Source organism: Bufo bufo, chromosome 1, assembly GCF_905171765.1.
Source record: "Bufo bufo chromosome 1, aBufBuf1.1, whole genome shotgun sequence".
Taxonomy (NCBI): domain Eukaryota; kingdom Metazoa; phylum Chordata; class Amphibia; order Anura; family Bufonidae; genus Bufo; species Bufo bufo.
Genome location: NC_053389.1, coordinates 479430757 through 479451442, shown reverse-complemented (window position 1 = coordinate 479451442; position 20686 = coordinate 479430757). Strand labels below are relative to the sequence as shown.

Here is a 20686-nt window from a genome sequence, read left to right as displayed (position 1 = left end):
GAGGAGAGGATGTGGGTCCCAGTGACGGACATTAAGGCCTCTCGTCTCATCAGGGCTTTCCATAGGTCCCATCCTGAGAAGGTGGGCTCTGAGTGTCCGGAGTCCACTCGTAGAGGGAGGGGTACTGTCACAGCCAGACTGCTGAGAAGCTCTGACAGGAGCTTTTCAGATCCTCCTCCTTGAATTTCTTTGTTTTGGTTGAGTTCCTCATCTCGTTAGTCTATCTCAGCTGTCATGCAGTTGGACTGATTGCTGCCCTTTAAGTTCCTCCCCAGAATGCAGTAGTGTGCGGCTTATACAACTTCCTGGAGTGTGTGTGCATGCTGTTCCTAGTTCTCAGTCCACAGTCCCCAGTCGTCTGCAAGATAAATGCTGTTTATGTATTTATGATTTTCTGTTTTCTGGATCCAGGTGACCCTGACTCCCTCCGTGTCTGTGTAGGGAGCCGGTGGTCGTATCCCCTCACTATTGTAGGGTCTTCAGGTGTAAGATAGTCGAGGTACGTGGATATGCGCCCATCCACCTTTGGGGTGGTCGCATAAGCTGAGCAATAAGGGAGAGCGGCAGGTCTCATGCAGGGGTCTCCCTTTTGTTCCTTAGTTGTGGATCCAGTGAGTCATTGTTTATATTGTATTGTCTTGTTTCCTGTACACCATCCGTGACAATAATACAGTAAACTTATGTATGTACTATGTACTGTATTTTCACTTTACAAAGTCTGATTAGACTTCTGCCTTTAGCAGAAGTCTAATAAGCACCATGGACAGCCTCTGATCAGTACCATGGACAGCCGGACGCCTGTGAAGGCGTCCGGTTGCCATGGTAACCATACCTCGCCACAGCAGAGCAGTGGGTGATGGGGAGGGAGGGGGGCCCCCTCCCTCTCCAATCAGGGGCTGAAAAGGCACAGCAGCCCCCGATGGGAGAGGGAGGGTCCGAAACCGCTGGTCTGAATTGACCTGCGGTTTGCTGCGATCGGCGCATTTAGCCAAGGTGCCTGCTCAATGATTTGAGCAGGCACCGGGTTCCGATCACCGCCCGCCGGTGATCGGAACTATACATGACGTACCGGTACGTCATGTGTCTTTACGTAACAGGACAACATGCCGTGCGTGCTGGTACGTCATGTGTCCTGAAGAGGTTAAAAGGGAATCTGTCACCAGGATCTTAGCCCATTATCTGCAGTCATACATGTGTAGTACTGCAGAGTCCAGATAACTATTTTTATTCTGCTGATGCTCCCTGTTCCTCCACCGTCAGCACTAAAAGCTGTGCTGAAATACCAAGTCCGGACTGCTGTGCTAATATAATAGAGAGGACCATGTGCACATGCACAGCAGTCCTAACAATGTATTTCAGAGCAGCTCTGTGCGGGGGAATAAGGGGGGGGGGGGGGGGGGGGGGAGTAAAATAAAAAAAGTGATCTGGACTCCTCATCTGTAGTACTACTCCTGTATTAATGCAGATAATAGTCCAAGATCATGGTGACAGATTCCCTTTAAGGAAGTTAACCACAAAAAAAAAAAAAAAGGTCTAGTTTTATATTTTATGGTCTACAATGTCATGGAGAAATGTGAGAGAAAAATCTACGTATAGTGTGTGTGTATATATATATATATATATATATATATATATATTTATATTATAAATCGTTTTCCCATTAATATCAGCTTGGTGGGTATCTTTAGGCATCCCAACCAATCAACTGAAACTCTAAAGAGGCTTTGTCAGCGGTATGGCATTATCGGTTGAATTTGGTTGATCATTTGTCATTGTGCTCAAGGACAATGCAGTAATTTTTTTTCAAACTGACTCTGATCGACTAATTTAGTCTGGCATGGTGCTTTTGGGAACATTCGCATAAACGATCCCACAAACTGAACAATTGCAATGTCGCCATAACTGTCTCATGTGTATGGCACAATTTAAAAAGGTAAAGAGCAGTCTTTCAAGTATTTATCTTTCTAATACATATCTATCTATCTATATTACAGTGACTGGGTTAGACATGGCCCCAAACGATACGCTGGGTCCTCCAGACACCATCGAGATGTAACCAAGTGCCGCTGCTCTCCAGAAGTGATGGTACGGCGTGACGTACCTCAATGGGAAATAAGTCCAGAGACTCAGTTTCCAGTATACCAGTGTGCATCTTTACTGGAGGAACTCAAGTGCAAAACAATACAAGCAATGCACTGGGCTGACTTCTCCAGTCACCTCTTTGGTACTAGCAGGTTCCGTGCTGAGGAAAGGCTTGAGCTAGCTGTTCCCCTGTTTGTAAGAAGACTAATAACCTGTTCAAAGGGTTGGTGACCTAGGGTCTGTGGCAGATTATCCTCGTCTCAGTTTCTTCTGGGCACTCGTGTAGTCTGTCAGAGCCTCTCCTACTAAACACTGGTCCCTATCTACAGGCCACTAGGGGCTCTGACTGCTCTACTTTTATACAGTTTCTAAGTGATCTAGCACCTTCTAGTAGGAAGGGTAGACCTTTAAAAGCACAGCCTAAGGGAAACAATGTTGCATTTCAAGGCTCCCATAGACTTGTATTGGGCCTTAATACAAGTCAATAGGAATGACTAAGCAGTTTTCAGTCATAGACAACAGTCTGACAGAGCTAAACTAGACAGTCAAAAGTTCACTATGTCTGACTTCCCTCCAAAACTCCACTCTGCATAGTCCCTTATGACAGCAGAGTAAAATTACTAGCTTTCAGAGGTCACACAAAAAATTTTCTGGAAGAGTAAAAATACTCCTACCATCTTTGAGTAGTATTTTTAGCCGGGGAGGAGTACGAAAGTCTCAGTAATTCAAATACATAGTAGGTAGGCCTAAACTTGTTCACATCTGCGTCAGAGGCTCAGAGTTTGGGTCCTCTGTTGCAGATTGTCAAAAAGACTGAACAAAAAAGCCTTATATGCAGGACTTTGTCTGGTAAAAAGACAGGATCCCGAACGGAAACTGAACGGACTCCATCATAGTTAGTGGAGTCTGTTCAGTTCCCTTCATGTCAGTTATGTGCCAGATCTAGCACTTCTGTTATTTTTCTTGTTCTGCTCATGTAACAGGAGCAGAACAGAAATGAATAGTGGTGGTGTGAATGTGCCCTAAGAGGTGGGTAAGCAGGGAACCATTACTAGTCTAAACATCAGGCTATCATAGCCAAGTGATAAAATCCAGTCCATACAGCGGATCCTCCCTGTACTTTACCACTTGACTATAAATGGCCTGCACTACATACATCACACACACACCGCACTACATACATCAGTGTGTGCACTGTCACCTCGTAGCGCATATCAAACTGGATGTCCAGGCTGTACTTTTCCACCACTCCTGAATCCTCTTCAGCTCCCCTGCCAGAATGTTCGCCGGTATCCTCGGGCACAGCACACTGCTCTCCCTACTCTGAGTACAGCAACGCTCTACCACAACTCCTGGGAGCTAGCCCCTCCTCCTTAGAGCTCTTACTCCCGCCAACTGCCCCCTGCTGCCGGACACAATATTGTTCCGACAGCCCGCCCATACCAACCAATAACAACGCTCCTTGCTGTACGGAGCTTTGTTATTTTCGGGTACAGGTAGCATCGATCCGCTGCCCGTGCCGTTCACAGTGCACCCTGCTCTGATGAATGCCAGGGAAAGTCTAAGGCATATTGGTACACTTTAGACTTTTTTCAGGAGTAAAATGGCCTGAACACCCATTTATGACGCTTGTACAGGCGTTATTGCAACCTCTGCTAGCTTCTAAGCGCACAGGCTGCAAATTCCCAAAGTCTCTTTGCGTGAGCTGGCTAAGCATTAATCCTTTTCCAAAATTTAGTACAAATACAGTGGAACAACAGCGCAAATGAACAGGATATATCATAAAATACAATTCTTCAATATGAGTGCAAACAACGACCAATCGCAGTGCAAGTTAACCATTCAAAGTGCCCAAAATAGCGTTGATGGCTTTGCTTGGCAGCAATAGGGGCAAATGTCCAAAAATTTCAGAACTCCAAAGTACCCTTGCTCCAGGGCACTACAATATCTATATAATATCTAACATCTATCTGTATAATCATCTTATCTAACTATATAGGCCCCCTTCACATATGTCTGCCCAGCCAGTTCAGTCCCCCTCCAGTGTGAAATAGAATACCCTGGAGAGGAAGCCAGAAGTGATCACATAGTTTTCTATAGAATAATTCTCGTATAGCAGCAGACAGAAAAATGCTGCATGCTCAGTTTTGCTGTCTGGCACTATCAGTGGATAGATGCCGGATCTGTGCACATACAGGTAAAACTAGAAGTTAGAATATCGTGCAAAAGTTCATTTATTTCAGTAATGCAACTTAAAAAGGTGAAAATATAGGAGATAGACTTATTACATGCAAAGCGAGATATTTCAAGCCTTTATTTGGTATAATTTGGATGATTATGGCTTACAGCTTATGAAACCCCAAAGTCACAATCTCAGAAAATTAGAATATTACATGAAATCAATTTAAAAAAAAATGTTAAATAGAAAAATAAATTAAGGACCTCTGAAAAGTATAATCATGCATATGTACGCAGTACTTGGTTTAGGCCCCTTCTGCATCAATTACTGCCTCAATACAGCGTGGCATGGATGCTATCAGCCTATGACACTGCTGAGGTGTTATGGAAGACCAGGATGCTTCAGCTCTTCTGCATTGTTCGGTCTCATGTCTCATTTTTCTCTTGGCAATGCACCATAGATTCTCTATGGTGTTCAGGTAAGGAGAGTTTGCTGGCCAATCAAGCACAGTAATCCCATGGTCATTGAACCAGGTTTTGGTACTTTTGGTAGTGTGGGCAGGTGCCAAGTCCTTCTGGAAAATGAAATCACCATCTCCATAAAGCTAGTCTGCGGAAGAAAGCATGGTGCTCCAAAATCTCCGGGTAGACGGCTGCGTTGACTCTGGACTTAATGAAGCACAGTGGACCAACACCAGTAGATGACATGGCTCCCCAAATCAACACAGACTGTGGAAACTTCACACTGGACTTCAAGCATCTTGCATTGTGCGCCTCTCCATTCTTCCTCCAGACTCTGGGTCCTTGGTTTCCAAATGAGATGCAAAAGTAGCTCTCATCAGAAAAGAGGACTTTGGACCACTGAGCAACAGACCAGTTCTCTTCTTCTTTAGCCCAGGTAAGACGCTTCTGACGTTGTTTGTTGTTCAGGAGAGGCTTGACAGAGGAATACGACATTTGAAGCCCATGTCCAGGATCCATCTGTGTGTGGTGGCTCTTGATGCACTAACTCCAGCCTCAGTCCACTCCTTGTGAAATCCCTTAACACTTTTGAATGGCCTTTTCCTAACAATCCTCTCCAGGCTGCAGTCATCCCTGCTGCTTGTGCACCTTTTTCTTACACACTTGTCCCTTCCACATAACTTTCTATTAATGTGCTTTGATACAGCACTTTGAGAACATCCAACTTCTTTTGCAATTACATTTTGAGGCTTTCCCTCCTTATGGAGGGTGCCAATAATGGTTTTCTGAGACTGAGAAACAATTTAAAGGCTCAGGAACCCTTTGCAGGTGTTATGGATTAATTAGCTGACTAGAGTGACACTTTGAGCCTAGAATATTGAACCTTTTCACCAAATTCTAATTTTCTGAGATTGTGAATTTGGGGTTTTCATAAGCTGTAAGCCATAATTCTCCAAATTATAACAAATAAAGGCTTGAAATATGTCACTTTGCATGTAATAAGTATCTCATATTAATTTCACCTTTTAAGTTGCATTACATAGTTGATACGGTTGAAAAAAGACATAAGTCCATCAAGTTCAACCAAGAGATAGGTGGGGACGCGAATCCCAGAAGGAAGTGATACTCAGATTTCTATACGGTTTCATAAGCATTTATGTTGTTTACTTTTAAGAATTCATCTAAACCCTTTTTAAAACTGTCCACTGTTCACTCTTCCTGCTGTGACCATGTCCTGAGGAAGTCTATTCCACAGATTCACAGTTCTTACAGTAAAGAAGCTTTGACGCTTCTGGAGACGGAGCTTTTTCTTCTGCAGTCAGAGGCAGTGCCCCCTTGTGGCATTTTACATGAAACAGTTTTTCACCGTATTTTTTGTATGGCCCATTTATATATTTGTATTGGTTAATCATGTCCCCCCCCTTAGACATATCTTCTCAAGACTAAATAAATTCAATTCTTTTAATCTTTCTTCATAACTAACACCCTCCATGCCCTTATCAGTTTAGTCGCTCTCCTCTACTTTTGTCAGCTTGTAGTTTATGGACATCTTCAATAGACTGCACAGTTCTACATAGCTTAGGGTCATCTGCAAAAATATAAATGGTGCTATTAATCCCGTCCTCGATATCATTAATAAATCAATTAAATAATAGAGGGCCCAGCACTGAACCTTGGGGTACACCACTTATAACAAGGGACCATTCTAAATAGGAATCATTGACAACTCCCTGGACATGGGCCTTCAGCCAGTTTTCAATCCAATTACAAACTATATATTTTCTAAGCCTATAATTACCTGTGAAGGGACTAGATCTTTTTTGCATATGGGCACCACATTTGCCTTGTGCCAATCACTTGGTACTGTACCAATACCTAGGGAATCTTTAAGAATTAAACAAAGGCACAGCAATAACTGAACTGAGCTCTTTAAGTACTCTTGTTCACATTTACCTTATTTAACTTATCTTGGACCATATCTACAGTTAGCCAATTGAGTATATTACTGGATGTATTAACAGCCCCAGCACCACAGATATCAGCTCCTTTCTCTTCTTTTGTATATACAGATCAAAAAAAATATTTACCGTATATACTCGAGTATAAGCCGACCCAAGTATAAGCTGAGCCCCTAATTTTACCCCCAAAAAATTATTGACTCGAGTATAAGACTAGGGTGGGAAATGCAGCTATAATGCAGAGTGTATGTGTATATAATGCACACACTCTACATTATATACACACACATCTGCAAGAGGGTGACTCCCTGTATTTAATGCAGAGTGTGTGCATTATATACACACACACTCTGCATTAAATACAGGGAGCCATCCACAGATCTCCCCCCTAAACAGTGCCATCCACAGATCCCCCCTAAACAGTGCCATCCACAGATCCCCCCTCCCCTAAACAGTGCCATGATGGCACTGTTTAGGGGAGGGGGTATCTGTGGATGGCACTGTAGGGGGATCTGTGGCTGGCACTGCCATCCACAGATCCCCCTACAGTGCCATCCACAGATCCCCCTACAGTGCCATCCACAGATCCCCCTACAGTGCCATCCACAGATCCCCCTCCCCGACGCTCACAGCAGTATGCTTACTTTGTCTTTGCTCCGGTAATACAGGCAGTGCGGGGAGCGGCGCTCACTCACTGACGTCACGCGCCTTCTCCCACTAGGCGGCGCAGGCGCGTGACGTCAGTGAGTGAGCGCCGCCCCCCGCACTGCCTGTATTACCGGAGCTAGACTAGACTCGAGTATAAGACGAGGAGGCTTTTTGAGCACAAAAATATGTGCCAAAAAACTCGTCTTATACTCGAGTATATACGGTAGTAATTCTGCCTTTTCCTTCTCTTCAGTGACTACCCCCCCGCCCCCTCATTACCATCCGATCCCCCTCAGACCTACCTGCTCGGACCTTGGTTTCTTAGCATTTATATATTTCAAGAATTTTGGGGGTTTTGTTTTGCTATCGTTTGCCACCTGCTGTACACATATCAGTTGTTTCCAGCTTCTGGCCTAGAATAGCTCGCCGGATACAAGTGATCTATTTGAAGCAGGCCTAATATCTAACTATTATATATCTTTATAATCTATATATTTATCGGCTAGTATAATAATTACTTATATAGCTGTATATCAGTTGTGTCCAGCTCCAGGCCTAGAATAGCTCGCCGGACACAACTGATATACAGTCAGGTCCATAAATATTGGGACATCAACATAATTCGAACATTTTTGGCTCTATACACCACCACAATGGATTTGAAAAGAAACGAACAAGATGTGCTTTAACTGCAGACTGTCAGCTTTAATTTGAGGGTATTTAAATTCAAATCAGGTGAACGGTGTAGGAATTACAACAGTTTGCATATGTGCCTCCCACTTGTTAAGGGACCAAAAGTAATGGGACAGAATAATAATCATAAATCAAACTTTCACTTTTTAATACTTGGTTGCAAATCCTTTGCAGTTAATTACAGCCTGAAGTCTGGAACGCATAGACATCACCAGACGCTGGGTTTCATCCTTGGTGATGCTCTGCCAGGCCTCTACTGCAACTGTCTTCAGTTCATGCTTGTTCTTTGGGCATTTTCCCTTCAGTTTTGTCTTCAGCAAGTGAAATGCATGCTCAATCGGATTCAGGTCAGGGGATTGACTTGGCCATTGCATAACATTCCACTTCTTTCCCTTAAAAAAAAGTCTTTGGTTCCTTTTGCAGTATGCTTTGGGTCATTGTCCATCTGCACTGTGAAGCGCCGTCCAATGAGTTCTGAAGCATTTGGCTGAATATGAGCAGATATTGCCCAAAACACTTCAGAATTCATCCTGCTGCTTTTGTCAGCAGTCACATCATCAATAAATACAAGAGAACCAGTTCCATTGGCAGTCATACATGCCAATGCCATGACACTACCACCACCATGCTTCACTGATGAGGTGGTATGCTTAGGATCATGAGCAGTTCCTTTCCTTCTCCATACTCTTCTCTTCCCATCACTCTGGTACAAGTTGATCTTGGTCTCATCTGTCCATAGGATGTTGTTCCAGAACTGTGAAGGCTTTTTTAGATTTCATTTGGCAAACTCTAATCTGGCCTTCCTGTTTGAGGCTCACCAATGGTTTACATCTTGTAGTGAACCCTCTGTATTCACTCTGGTGAAGTCTTCTCTTGATTGTTGACTTTGACACACATACACCAACCTCCTGGAGAGTGTTCTTGATCTAGCCAACTGTTGTGAAGGGCGTTTTCTTCACCAGCGAAAGAATTCTTCTGTTATCCACCACAGTTGTTTTCCATGGTTTTCCGGGTCTTTTGGTGTTGCTGAGCTCACCGGTGCGTTCCTTCTTTTTAAGGATGTTCCAAACAGTTGTTTTGGCCACACCTAATGTTTTTGCTATCTCTCTGATGGGTTTGTTTTGTTTTTTCAGCCTAATGATGGCTTGCTTCACTGATCGTGACAGCTCTTTGGCTCTCATCTTGAGTTGACAGCAACAGATTCCAAATGCAAATAGCACACTTGAAATTAACTCTGGACCTTTTATCTGCTTATTGTAATAATGAGGGAATAACACACACCTGGCCATGGAACAGCTGAGAAGCCAATTGTCCCATTACTTTTGGTCCCTTAGCCCTTTAGGACACAGGGCGCAGCGGGCGGTGATCGGAATCCAGTGCCTGCTCAAATCATTGAGCAGGCACCTGGGGCAAATGCGCCGGGGGGTCCTGTGACCCCCCCGTGTAAGCAATTGCAGCAAACCGCAGGTCAATTCAGACCTGCGATTAACCCGGAAACGCAGCAAATCGCAGGTCAATTCAGACCTGCGATTTGCTGCGTTTCCGGGTTATTCGGGTCTCTGAAGACCCGATAACCCGGAACAGGATGGTGATCGGTGGTGTGATATTACACCACCGATCACCATCCTGCAATCCTGAGAGGTAATGGTGACATCACCCCTCAGGATCGCTTGTGATTGGTAGGTGGGCGAACGGCGGGAGGTTCAAATCTCCTCCTTTTGTGTCCAGGGAGCAGAGGAGAGAGGAACGCTGCCGCATCTTAGCACCCCCCATCTGTGCCCAGCACCCGATCTGTACAATCAGGTACATAGGGAAAGGTTGGGTTAGGCAGGGATAATAAAGGGAAAGTTAGTGACCCTAGACCCCCCAGGGGTGCTGCAGCTTGCCCCCCCTCCCACAACTTTTTTGGGGCGCAGGCATTTATTTATTTTTTGTGCGTACGCTCACTGTGGCCGGCACTCTTAGCATCCGGCCACTGTTAGCGCATCACACACCCCACCGCTGATCAACTTCGGACGGTTCATCAGCGGTTTTGATTTTTTGCCCTTTTTTTAGTTAGTTTTTGGGTGAGTTTGCGAACACCCATGCCCCCACACACATAATAAAGATTTACATGCACGCACACACACACTCCCCTATGGCCCGCCAGATGTTCTCGGCCGAGGAGGCATACGCCCAGCTTGCCTCCGAGTCCGAGAGTCCTAGTCCTGTTGTCATCCGTGTCCTCATCTAGCGATAATGATGAGCCCCCAAGGCGGCGGAGACGCCGCCAGGCGGAGCAAGGGGACCACCATGCTAGGGACCCTGTGGCCCACCCTAGTACGAGCAGCTCTGGGGCTCGTACTAGTTTTCTGGCCCATCAGTTAAATCCACCGGAGCCCCCTGCCGGTGAACTTGTCTGGTGTACCCCAGAGCGTTTTGAGCCCGTGATTCCTGATTTTGTAGGCCAACCAGGAATCCAGATTTCCACAGTGGGCTTCACTGAATATGACTATTTTAGTCTTTTTTCAGTGACCACTTTGTAAATCTAATGGTGGAGAAAATAAACCTGTACGCCCAACAGTTTGTTGCTCAACACCCAGGCTCCTTTTTGGCTAGGCCCGGTGGCTGGACCCCGGTCAGTGCAGCCAAGATGAGGACATTTTGGGCCTCGTGCTGCACATGGGCCTAGTCAAGAAACCTAGTGTCAGGCATTACTGGAGTGGGGACGTCCTCTACCAGACCCCACTTTACAGTACGGCCATGACACGTACCCGGTTTGAGGCCATCCGGAAATGCCTGCATTATTCAGATAATGCAGCATGTGCCCCCCAAGGTGATCCTGCCTATGACCGCCTGTACAAAATCAGGTCGGTCATCGATCACTTTGGGGCCAAATTTGTACAAGCCTATGTACCTGGAAGGGAGGTCGCGGTTGAGGAGTCTCTCATTGCGTTCAAGGGGAGACTCATTTTCCGCCAGTATGTTCCCTCAAAGCGAGCGAGGTATGGCGTGAAGCTGTACAAACTTTGTGAGAGTACCTCAGGGTACACTTACAAGTTGTGTACGAGGGGCGAGATTCCCGTATTCAACCCCCAGAATGTCCCCCCACTCTGGGTGTTAGTGGGAAACTTGTGTGGGACCTTATGCACCCACTGCTAGATAAAGGTTATCACCTGTATGTGGATAACTTTTATACTAGTATCCCCTTGTTCCAGTCCCTCGCCACCAGATCCACTTCCGCTTGTGGAAAATCAACGCGGCCTCCCTGCCCACCCCCTCCAGGTACCTATCCCCAGGGGTGAGACCCGTGCCCTTACCAGTGAAAACCTGTTGCTGGTCAGATATAAGGACAAGAGGGATGTCCTTGCACTGTCCACAATTCATGGTAACGGCATCACCCCTGTCCCTGTGAGAGGTACCGCGGCAACGGTCCTCAAGCCCGATTGTATCGTAGACTACAATCGGTATATGGGAGGAGTTGATCTCTCTGATCAAGTCCTTAAGCCATATAACGGCATGCGCAAAACCCGGGCATGGTACAAAAAAGTTGCGGTCTACTTGGTGCAGGTTGCCTTGTACAACTATTTTGTGCTGTCCCGGAGCGCTGGCAACACAGGGACATTCCTTCAGTTCTATGAGGCAGTCCTCAAGGCCCTGATCTTTTCGGACAAGGAAAGAGTACCTCGGGAACTGGAGGCCCCGGATCGTCCCTGGCCAACACTTTCCAGGTGTGGTCCCCCATACTGGGAAGAAGGGACGGACCCAAAAAAAAGGGCAGAGTGTCGCAGGAGGGGGATACGGAAGGACACCACTACTCAGTGTGACATGTGCCCGATCATCCGGGCCTCTGCATTGACAGTTGCTTCAGGGAGTACCACACATGGAGTACTAAATTTATATCCCAATTTAGCCACTGACAATCGGATAAAAAAACTGGTTCTCAGACTTGACACAAACTAAAAAAAAAAAAAATTTATATTATTTAGTAAAACTAAAATAAATCAAAAAGTTGACATATTAGGTATCGCCGAGTCCGTAATAATCTGCTCTATAAAAATACCCCCCCTAACCCCTCAGATGAACACGGTAAAAATAAATAAGTTTTTTCACCTTACATCACAGAAATTGTAATAGCAAGCGATCAAAAAGTCATATTCCCCCCAAAATAGTGCCAATAAAACCGTCCTCTCATCCCGCAAAAAATGATCCCCTACCTAAGATAATCTGCTAAAAAAAAAAAAATGGACTATGGAGATACTAAAATGTTTTATTTTTTTGTTTATAAAAGATAATAGTGTAAAACATAAATACATTTAAAAAAAATAGATATATTAGGCATCGCCGAGTCTGTAAGAATCTGCTCTATAAAAATACCCCCCCCAACCCCTCAGATTAACACGGTAAAAAATAAAAATTGTGCCAAAAAAGCAATTTTTGGGCAAATTTTCCATTTTAATATGTTTTTTTCCCGATATCAAAGAAAGGGTTAACAGCCAAACAAAACTTAATATTTATTACCCTCATACCGCAGTTTACAGAAACACCCCATATGTGGTTGTAAACTGCTGTATGACGAAACGGCAGGGCGCAGAAGGAAAGGAACGCCGTATAGTTTCTGGAAGGCAGATTTTGATGGCCTTTTTTTTTGGGCACCATGTCCCATTTGAAGCCCCCCTGATGCACCCCTAGAGTAAAAACTCCATAAAAGCGACCCCATCTAAGAAACTACACCCCTCAAGGTATCCAAAACTGACTTTACAAACGTCGTTAACCCTTTAGGTGTTCCACAAGAGTTACTGGCAAATGGAGATGAAATTTCTGAATTTCTATTTCTGGTAACCTGGTCTCACAAAAATGTAATATAGATAAACCAAAAATCTTATGTACCCTAAAAATAGTCCCAACAAAACTTCCACCTTATCCCATAGTTTCCAAAATGGGGTCACTTTTATGGAGTTTCTACTCTAGGGGTGCATCAGGGGGGCTTCAAATGGGACATGGTGTAAATAAACCAGTCCAGCAAAATCTGCCTTCCAAAAACCACACGGCGCACCTTTCCCTCTACGCCCTACTGTGCCCGTACAGTAGTTTACGGCCACATATGGGGTGTTTCTGCAAACTACAGAATCGGGGCAATAAATATAGCATTTTGTTTGGCTGTTAACCCTTGCTTTGTTACTGGAAAAAAAATATATTAAAATGGAAAGTTTGCCAAAAAATAGAAATTCTCAAATTTCATCTCCATTTGCCAATAACTCTTGTGCAACACCTAAAGGGTTAACGACGTTTGTAAAATCAGTTTAGAATACCTTGAGGGGTGTAGTTTCTAGAATGGGGTCATTTTTGGGTGGTTTCTATTATGTAAGCCTTACAAAGTGACTTCAGACCTGAACTGGTCCCTAAAAATTGGGTTTTTAAAAATTTCAAGATTTGCTTCTAAACCTTGTAACATTCCCAAAATATAAAATTTCATTCCCAAAATGATCCAAACATTAAGTAGACATATGGGGAATGTAAAGTAATAACTATTTTTGGAGGTATTACTATGTATTATAGAAGTAGAGAAATTGAAACTTGGAAATTTGCTATTTTTTTTTATTTTTTGGTAATTTTTCAATTTTTTTTATAAATAAAAAAGTCTTTGTTTTTTTTCGTCACATATTGTACTTTATGACACTGGTAAAATGAAGTAAAAAAAAAATAAAATCTCAGAATAGCCTGGATAAGTCAAAGCATTTAACCGCCTCACGTCCGCCCATAGGATATAAACGTCCTATGGGTGGACGTCTATTTCTGACAGCACGTTTTAAAACGTCCTGTCAGAAATAGCAGCTGCACGCTAATCGTGCAGCTGCTGATCGGGTTGCCCGCTGTCAGTGACAGCAGGGCAACCCTAAGACAAGGCAGGGACAGTGCCCAGGTGTCCCTGCCTTCACGATCGCTGCAGACACAGCGCTCACCGAGCGCTGTGTCTGCAGAGCAGGAAGCGCTGTGCGCTTCCTGTTCCGGCCCGGCGGTCATGTGACCGCCGTGACCGGAGAGTGCAGGGGCTGTGTGAGGTCTCAGAGACCTCGATCAGCCCTGCTGTGAGGCTGTACAGCGCTGGATTGCTGCTGTACAGCCTCTATAGGGGTGCATTTGTCCTGTAACTGGGGCTACTATGTCAGCCCCAGTTACAGGAGAAATCAACTGTGAAAAAAAAAGAAAAAGTGAAGTAAATGTCCCCCAGAGGTCTTGTATGACCTTATGGGGGACGAAAAGTGTAAAAAAAAATAAAAAAAATAAAGGGTTGAAAAAATAAAAAATAAAGTTTCACATGTAAAAAAAAAAAAGTTCCCAAGTTAGGAATAAAAAAAAAAAAATTAAAATAGAAAAAATAAAGTAAAATAGACATATTTAGTATTGCCGCGTCCGTAAAAACCAGCTCTATAAAAATATCACATGACCTAACCCCTCGGATGAACACCGTAAAAAATAAATTAAAAAAACTGTGTCAAAATAAGCAATTTTTGTCACCTTGCATCACAAAAGGTGCAACACCAAGTGATCAAAAACGCGTATGTCCCACAAAATGGTACCAATAAAACCGTCACCTCATCCCGCAAAAAATGAGCCCCTACATAAGAAAATCTCTCAAAAAATAAAAAAACTATAGCTCTCAGAACATGGACACATTAAAACATAATTTTTTTGGTTTCAAAAATGCTATTATTGTGTTAAAGTGAAACAAATAAAAAAAAGTATACATATTAGGTATTGCCGCGTCCGTAAAAACCAGCTCTATAAAAATATCACATGACCTAACCCCTCGGGTGAACACCGTAAAAAAAAAATAAAAAAAAACTGTGTCAAAACAAGCAATTTTTGTCACCTTGCATCACAAAAGGTGCAACACCAAGTGATCAAAAACGCGTATGTCCCACAAAATGGTACCAATAAAACCGTCACCTCATCCCGCAAAAAATGAGCCCCTACATAAGAAAATCTCTCAAAAAATAAAAAAACTATAGCTCTCAGAACATGGACACATTAAAACATAATTTTTTGGTTTCAAAAATGCTATTATTGTGTAAAACTTTAATAAATGAGAAAAAGTATACATATTAGGTATCGCTACGTCCGTAACAATCTGCTCTATAAAAATGTCACTTGACTGAACCCCTAAGGTGAACGCTGTAAAAATAAATAATAGAAACTGTGCTAAAACAACCAATTTTTTGGTCACCTTGCCCCATAAAGTGTTATATTGAATGATCAAAAAATCATATGTACCCAAAAATAGTACTAATAAAACTGGCACCTTATCCCCTAGTTTCCAAAATGGGGTCACTTCTTGGGAGTTTCTACTGTAAGGGTGCATCAGGGGGCTTCAAATGGGACATGGCATCTAAAAACCATGTGGAGTTCCTTTCCTTCTGCGCCCTGCCGTGTGCCCATACAGCAGTTTACGACCACATGTGGGGTGTTTCTGTAAACCGCAGAATCTGGGTAATAAATATTGAGTTTTGTTTGGCTGTTAACCATCGATGTGTTAGAGAAAAAAATTGATTAAAATGGAAAATCTGCCAAAAAAGTGAAATTTAAAAATTTGATCTCCATTTTCCTTTAATTCTTGTGGAACGCCTAAAGGGTAAACAAAGTTTGTAAAATCGGTTTTGAATACCTTGAGGGGTGTAGTTTCTACAATGGGGTCATTTATGGGGGTATCCACTATGTAGGCCCCACAAAGTGACTTCAGACCTGAACTGGTCCTTATAAAGTGGGTTTTGGCAATTTTCTTAAAAATTTGAAGAATTGCTTCTAAACTTCTAAGCCTTCTAACGTCCTAAAAAAATAAAATGACATTTCCAAAATGATGCCAACATAAAGTAGACATATGGGGAATGTTAAATAATAAATATTTTATGAGGTATCACTTTCTGTTTTAAAAGCAGAGAAATTGAAATTTAGAAAATTGCGATTTTTTTTACATTTTTGGGTAAATTTGGGATTTTTTTCATAAATAAAGGTGAAATATTTTGACTCAAATTTATGACTATCATGAAGTACAATGTGTCACGAGAAAACAATCTCTGAATGACTTGGATAAATAAAGGCGTTCCAAAGTTATTACCACATAAAGTGAGATATGTCCGTTTTGCAAAATTTGGCCTGGTCAGGAAGGGGGCAAAGGGCCCAGATGGGAAGTGGTTAAAGTTATCACAACTTAAAGTGACACTGGTCAGATTTGCAAAAAATGGCCTGGTCCCTTAGGTGAAATAAGGCTGTGTCCTTAAGGAGTTAACAAGTGGAAGGCACATATGCAAACTGTTGTAATTCCTACACCGTTCACCTGATTTGGATGTAAATACCCCCAAATTAAAGCTGACAGTCTGCAGGTAAAGCACATCTTGTTCGTTTCATTTCAAATCCATTGTGGTGGTGTATAGAGCCAAAAATGTTAGAATTGTGTCCATGTCCCAATATATATGGACCTGACTATGTGAAGCAGGCCTAATATCTATCTATATTTATCTAATATCTACTTATATAATCTATTAAATTAATATCTGTCTATTAATCGAACTATCATCGCCCAGTATAATAATTACTTATATATCTGTTTCCCATTATGCATCTACAATATCAATGTAATATCTATATAATGTATCTAGCTAATAAATAATCAGTCATCTAACTAATATATAATCTAATCTGTATATTTATCAAACTGACAAATATTATGAGAGAGAGAGAGAGAGAGAGAGAGAGAGAGAGAGAGAGAGAGAGAGAGAGAGAGAGAGAGAGAGAGAGAGAGAGAGAGAGAGAGAGAGAGAGCACATATCTATATAATCTATTATTCTAATTAATATCTATCTATTTATCAAACTATGACCTTTCAGTCTAAAATCATTTATATAAATATTTACTCATCTATCTACATTATTTATCTAATATAAATCTAATCAAATATAATTAGGCACCTCTCCAATATCTATGTATCCATCTATTTCTCAGCCTATCACACAGCAGCGCATTGTAGGTGCCCTCTACAGGTAAAGTGCGCACCCCAGGTGACAAGTAACTTCTAAGCACAGTGCCGATTCCTAGAAAGTTGGAAGTGTCCAGTGACCGCAGTCTACAGGGTGCTAGAAGAGGTCGGTACCGTTATCCGGGTCTCCGGGAGCATCATCTTCAGGCAGGCGCTGTCCAGACGCTTTCCTCGGTGCCCGTAGCTCCGTGCAGCGGCCGCTCTCCCAGCTACCTCCCGCTTCTTCACTGCTTCCTGGGTCGCTCTGAACTAGCGCCGCCTAGCGAACCTTTTATATACTGCTCTTGGGATGCCTGTGACCCTCTCTGACCAAATAGTTCCCTAGGGTTGGGTGTCAAGCAGCCAGTTATGTGAATGAGGGGTGGATCTCACAGACATACAGGAAGCAGGATGACTGATGACAAGTCGCAGGAAACACAACATGTATGTTTCAACTTGTTTTAAAAAGGGCAGTACAGGTCTATGAATGTCTAGAGAACATGTCCCTGATGTGTGCTGACTACTACTACTAACATCCTCCCCACATTCTAACGTATGGATTCCCTGCCCACTGAATGTAAATAATTTTTAACTGGAAAATGTATACATGACAGTGAGATCTTCCAGGAGGAAATATTAATAGGGTCCATAAAATGGGACACCCACTGCTGCCCAAACAAGGAAGAGAAGATGGTTGGGAATCGGGGTTGTCCACCCTCTGAATTCCTGGACAGTCCTGGATGCCTCTGAATTATTTAAACTGAAGTAATTTGTACAGTTTATTATAATTGTAATTATTATCGTTTTATAGTGATACTAGACATTGAGCCCATTACAATAATGGTGTCACGGTCTTTGTTGTGCGCCGTGACACATTTGCCATACATGCTGGTTGCCAGGGGCAACGCGTTGTTGCAGCATGTATGGACTTTGCTCCCCTTCTCCTGGTTCCTCCCCTGTCTGGTGCTGGAGGGGTTAACTGCCTGGCTGGGTGTGCCACTTGGGCTTTATCACCTGTGGCTTCCAGGCTGGATTCGGTTGTACTCCAGCCTTTGTTGGTGCTGGAGCTTTGCTCCTTTCCTGGGTGTTTTATCTGCCGTCCTTAACCACTTCCCATCTGGGCCCTTTGCCCCCTTCCTGACCAGGCCAAATTTTGCAAAACTGACATATCTCACTTTATGTGGTAATAACTTTGGAACGCCTTTATTTATCCAACTCATTCAGAGATTGTTTTCTCGTGACACATTGTACTTCATGATAGTCATAAATTTGAGTCAAAATATTTCACCTTTATTTATGAAAAAATCCCAAATTTACCCAAAAATTTGAAAAATTCGCAATTTTCTAAATTTCAATTTCTCTGCTTTTAAAACAGAAAGTGATACCTCATAAAATATTTATTATTTAACATTTCCCATATGTCTACTTTATGTTGGCATCATTTTGGAAATGTCATTTTATTTTTTTAGGACGTTAGAAGGCTTAGAAGTTTAGAAGCAATTCTTCAAATTTTTAAGAAAATTGCCAAAACCCACTTTATAAGGACCAGTTCAGGTCTGAAGTCACTTTGTGGGGCCTACATAGTGGATACCCCCATAAATGACCCCATTGTAGAAACTACACCCCTCAAGGTATTCAAAACCGATTTTACAAACTTTGTTAACCCTTTAGGCGTTCCACAAGAATTAAAGGAAAATGGAGATCAAATTTTTAAATTTCACTTTTTTGGCAGATTTTCCATTTTAATCAATTTTTTTCTTTAACACATCGATGGTTAACAGCCAAACAAAACTCAATATTTATTACCCAGATTCTGCGGTTTACAGAAACACCCCACATGTGGTCGTAAACTGCTGTATATGGGCACACGGCAGGGCGCAGAAGGAAAGGAACTCCACATGGTTTTTAGATGCCATGTCCCATTTGAAGCCCCCTGATGCACCCTTACAGTAGAAACTCCCAAGAAGTGACCCCATTTTGGAAACTAGGGGATAAGGTGCCAGTTTTATTAGTACTATTTTTGGGTACATATGATTTTTTGATCATTCATTATAACACTTTATGGGGCAAGGTGACCAAAAAATTGGTTGTTTTAGCACAGTTTCTATTTATTTATTTTTACAGCGTTCACCTGAGGGGTTCAGTCAAGTGACATTTTTATAGAGCAGATTGTTACGGACGTGGCGATACCTAATATGTATACTTTTTCTCATTTATTAAAGTTTTACACAATAATAGCATTTTTGAAACCAAAAAATTATGTTTTAATGTGTCCATGTTCTGAGAGCTATAGTTTTTTTTTATTTTTTGAGAGATTTTCTTATGTAGGGGCTCATTTTTTGCGGGATGAGGTGACGGTTTTATTGGTACCATTTTGTGGGACATACGCATTTTTGATCACTTGGTGTTGCACCTTTTGTGATGCAAGGTGACAAAAATTGCTTGTTTTGACACATTTTTTTTTTTTTTTACGGTGTTCACCCAAGGGGTTAGGTCATGTGATATTTTTATAGAGCTGGTTTTTACGGACGCGGCAATACCTAATATGTATACTTTTTTTATTTGTTTCACTTTAACACAATAATAGCATTTTTGAAACCAAAAAAATGATGTTTTAGTGTCTCCATGTTCTAAGAGCTATAGTTTTTTTTATTTTTTGAGAGATTTTCTTATGTAGGGCTCATTTTTTGCGGGATGAGGTGACGGTTTTATTGGTACCATTTTGTGGGACATACGCGTTTTTGATCACTTGGTGTTGCACCTTTTGTGATGCAAGGTGACAAAAATTGCTTGTTTTGACACAGTTTTTTTTTTTTTTCACCCGAGGGGTTAGGTCATGTGATATTTTTATAGAGCTGGTTTTTACGGACGCGGCAATACTAAATATGTCTATTTTATTTTATTTTTTCTATTTTTAATTTTTTTTTTTATTCCTTACTTGGGATTTATTTATTTTTTTTTTTTTTTTCAACCCTTTATTTTATTTTTATTTTATTTTACACTTTTCGTCCCCCATAAGGTCATACAAGACCTCTGGGGGACATTTACTTCACTTTTTATTTTTTTTTACACTGTTGATTTCTCCTGTAACTGGGGCTGACATAGTAGCCCCAGTTACAGGACAAATGCACCCCTATAGAGGCTGTACAGCAGCAATCCTGCGCTGTACAGCCTCACAGCAGGGCTGATCGAGGTCTCTGAGAGACCTCACACAGCTTCTGCACTCTCCGGTCACGGCGGTCACATGACCGCCGGGCCGGAACAGGAAGCGCACAGCGCTTCCTGCTCTGCAGACACAGCGCTCGGCGAGCGCTGTGTCTGCAGCGATCGTGAAGGCAGGGACACCTGGGCACTGTCCCTGCCTTGTCTTAGGGTTGCCCTGCTGTCACTGACAGCGGGCAACCCGATCAGCAGCTGCACGATTAGCGTGCAGCTGCTATTTCTGACAGGACGTTTTAAAATGTGCTGTCAGAAATAAACGTCCACCCATAGGACGTTTATATCCTATGGGCGGACGTGAGGCGGTTAAGGGCCACCTAGTGGGACATCGATGTCTACCTTCCCTTCACTATCCTTGCATATGTTTGGTGATGTTTATGTATGGGTGATTGTTGTCTTGTTTAGTTGTTGTTACATGCCTGGTCTGTTGGTGTTTGTAATCCAACATGTTTGT

At 42.6% G+C, this 20686-nt stretch overlaps 1 protein-coding gene across 1 annotated transcript in view; it reads right to left on the bottom strand.

Moving 5' to 3' along the window:
- The window catches only part of CPM (carboxypeptidase M), a 115096-nt gene extending 97797 nt beyond the window's left edge, over nt 1-17299 (bottom strand). The window contains exon 1 of the mRNA XM_040409742.1: nt 17149-17299. Coding sequence (XP_040265676.1) covers nt 17149-17175 — 27 coding nt within the window. The 5' untranslated portion in view covers nt 17176-17299. The remainder of the gene's footprint in view (nt 1-17148) is intronic.
- Nucleotides 17300-20686: the final 3387 nt, after the last annotated feature.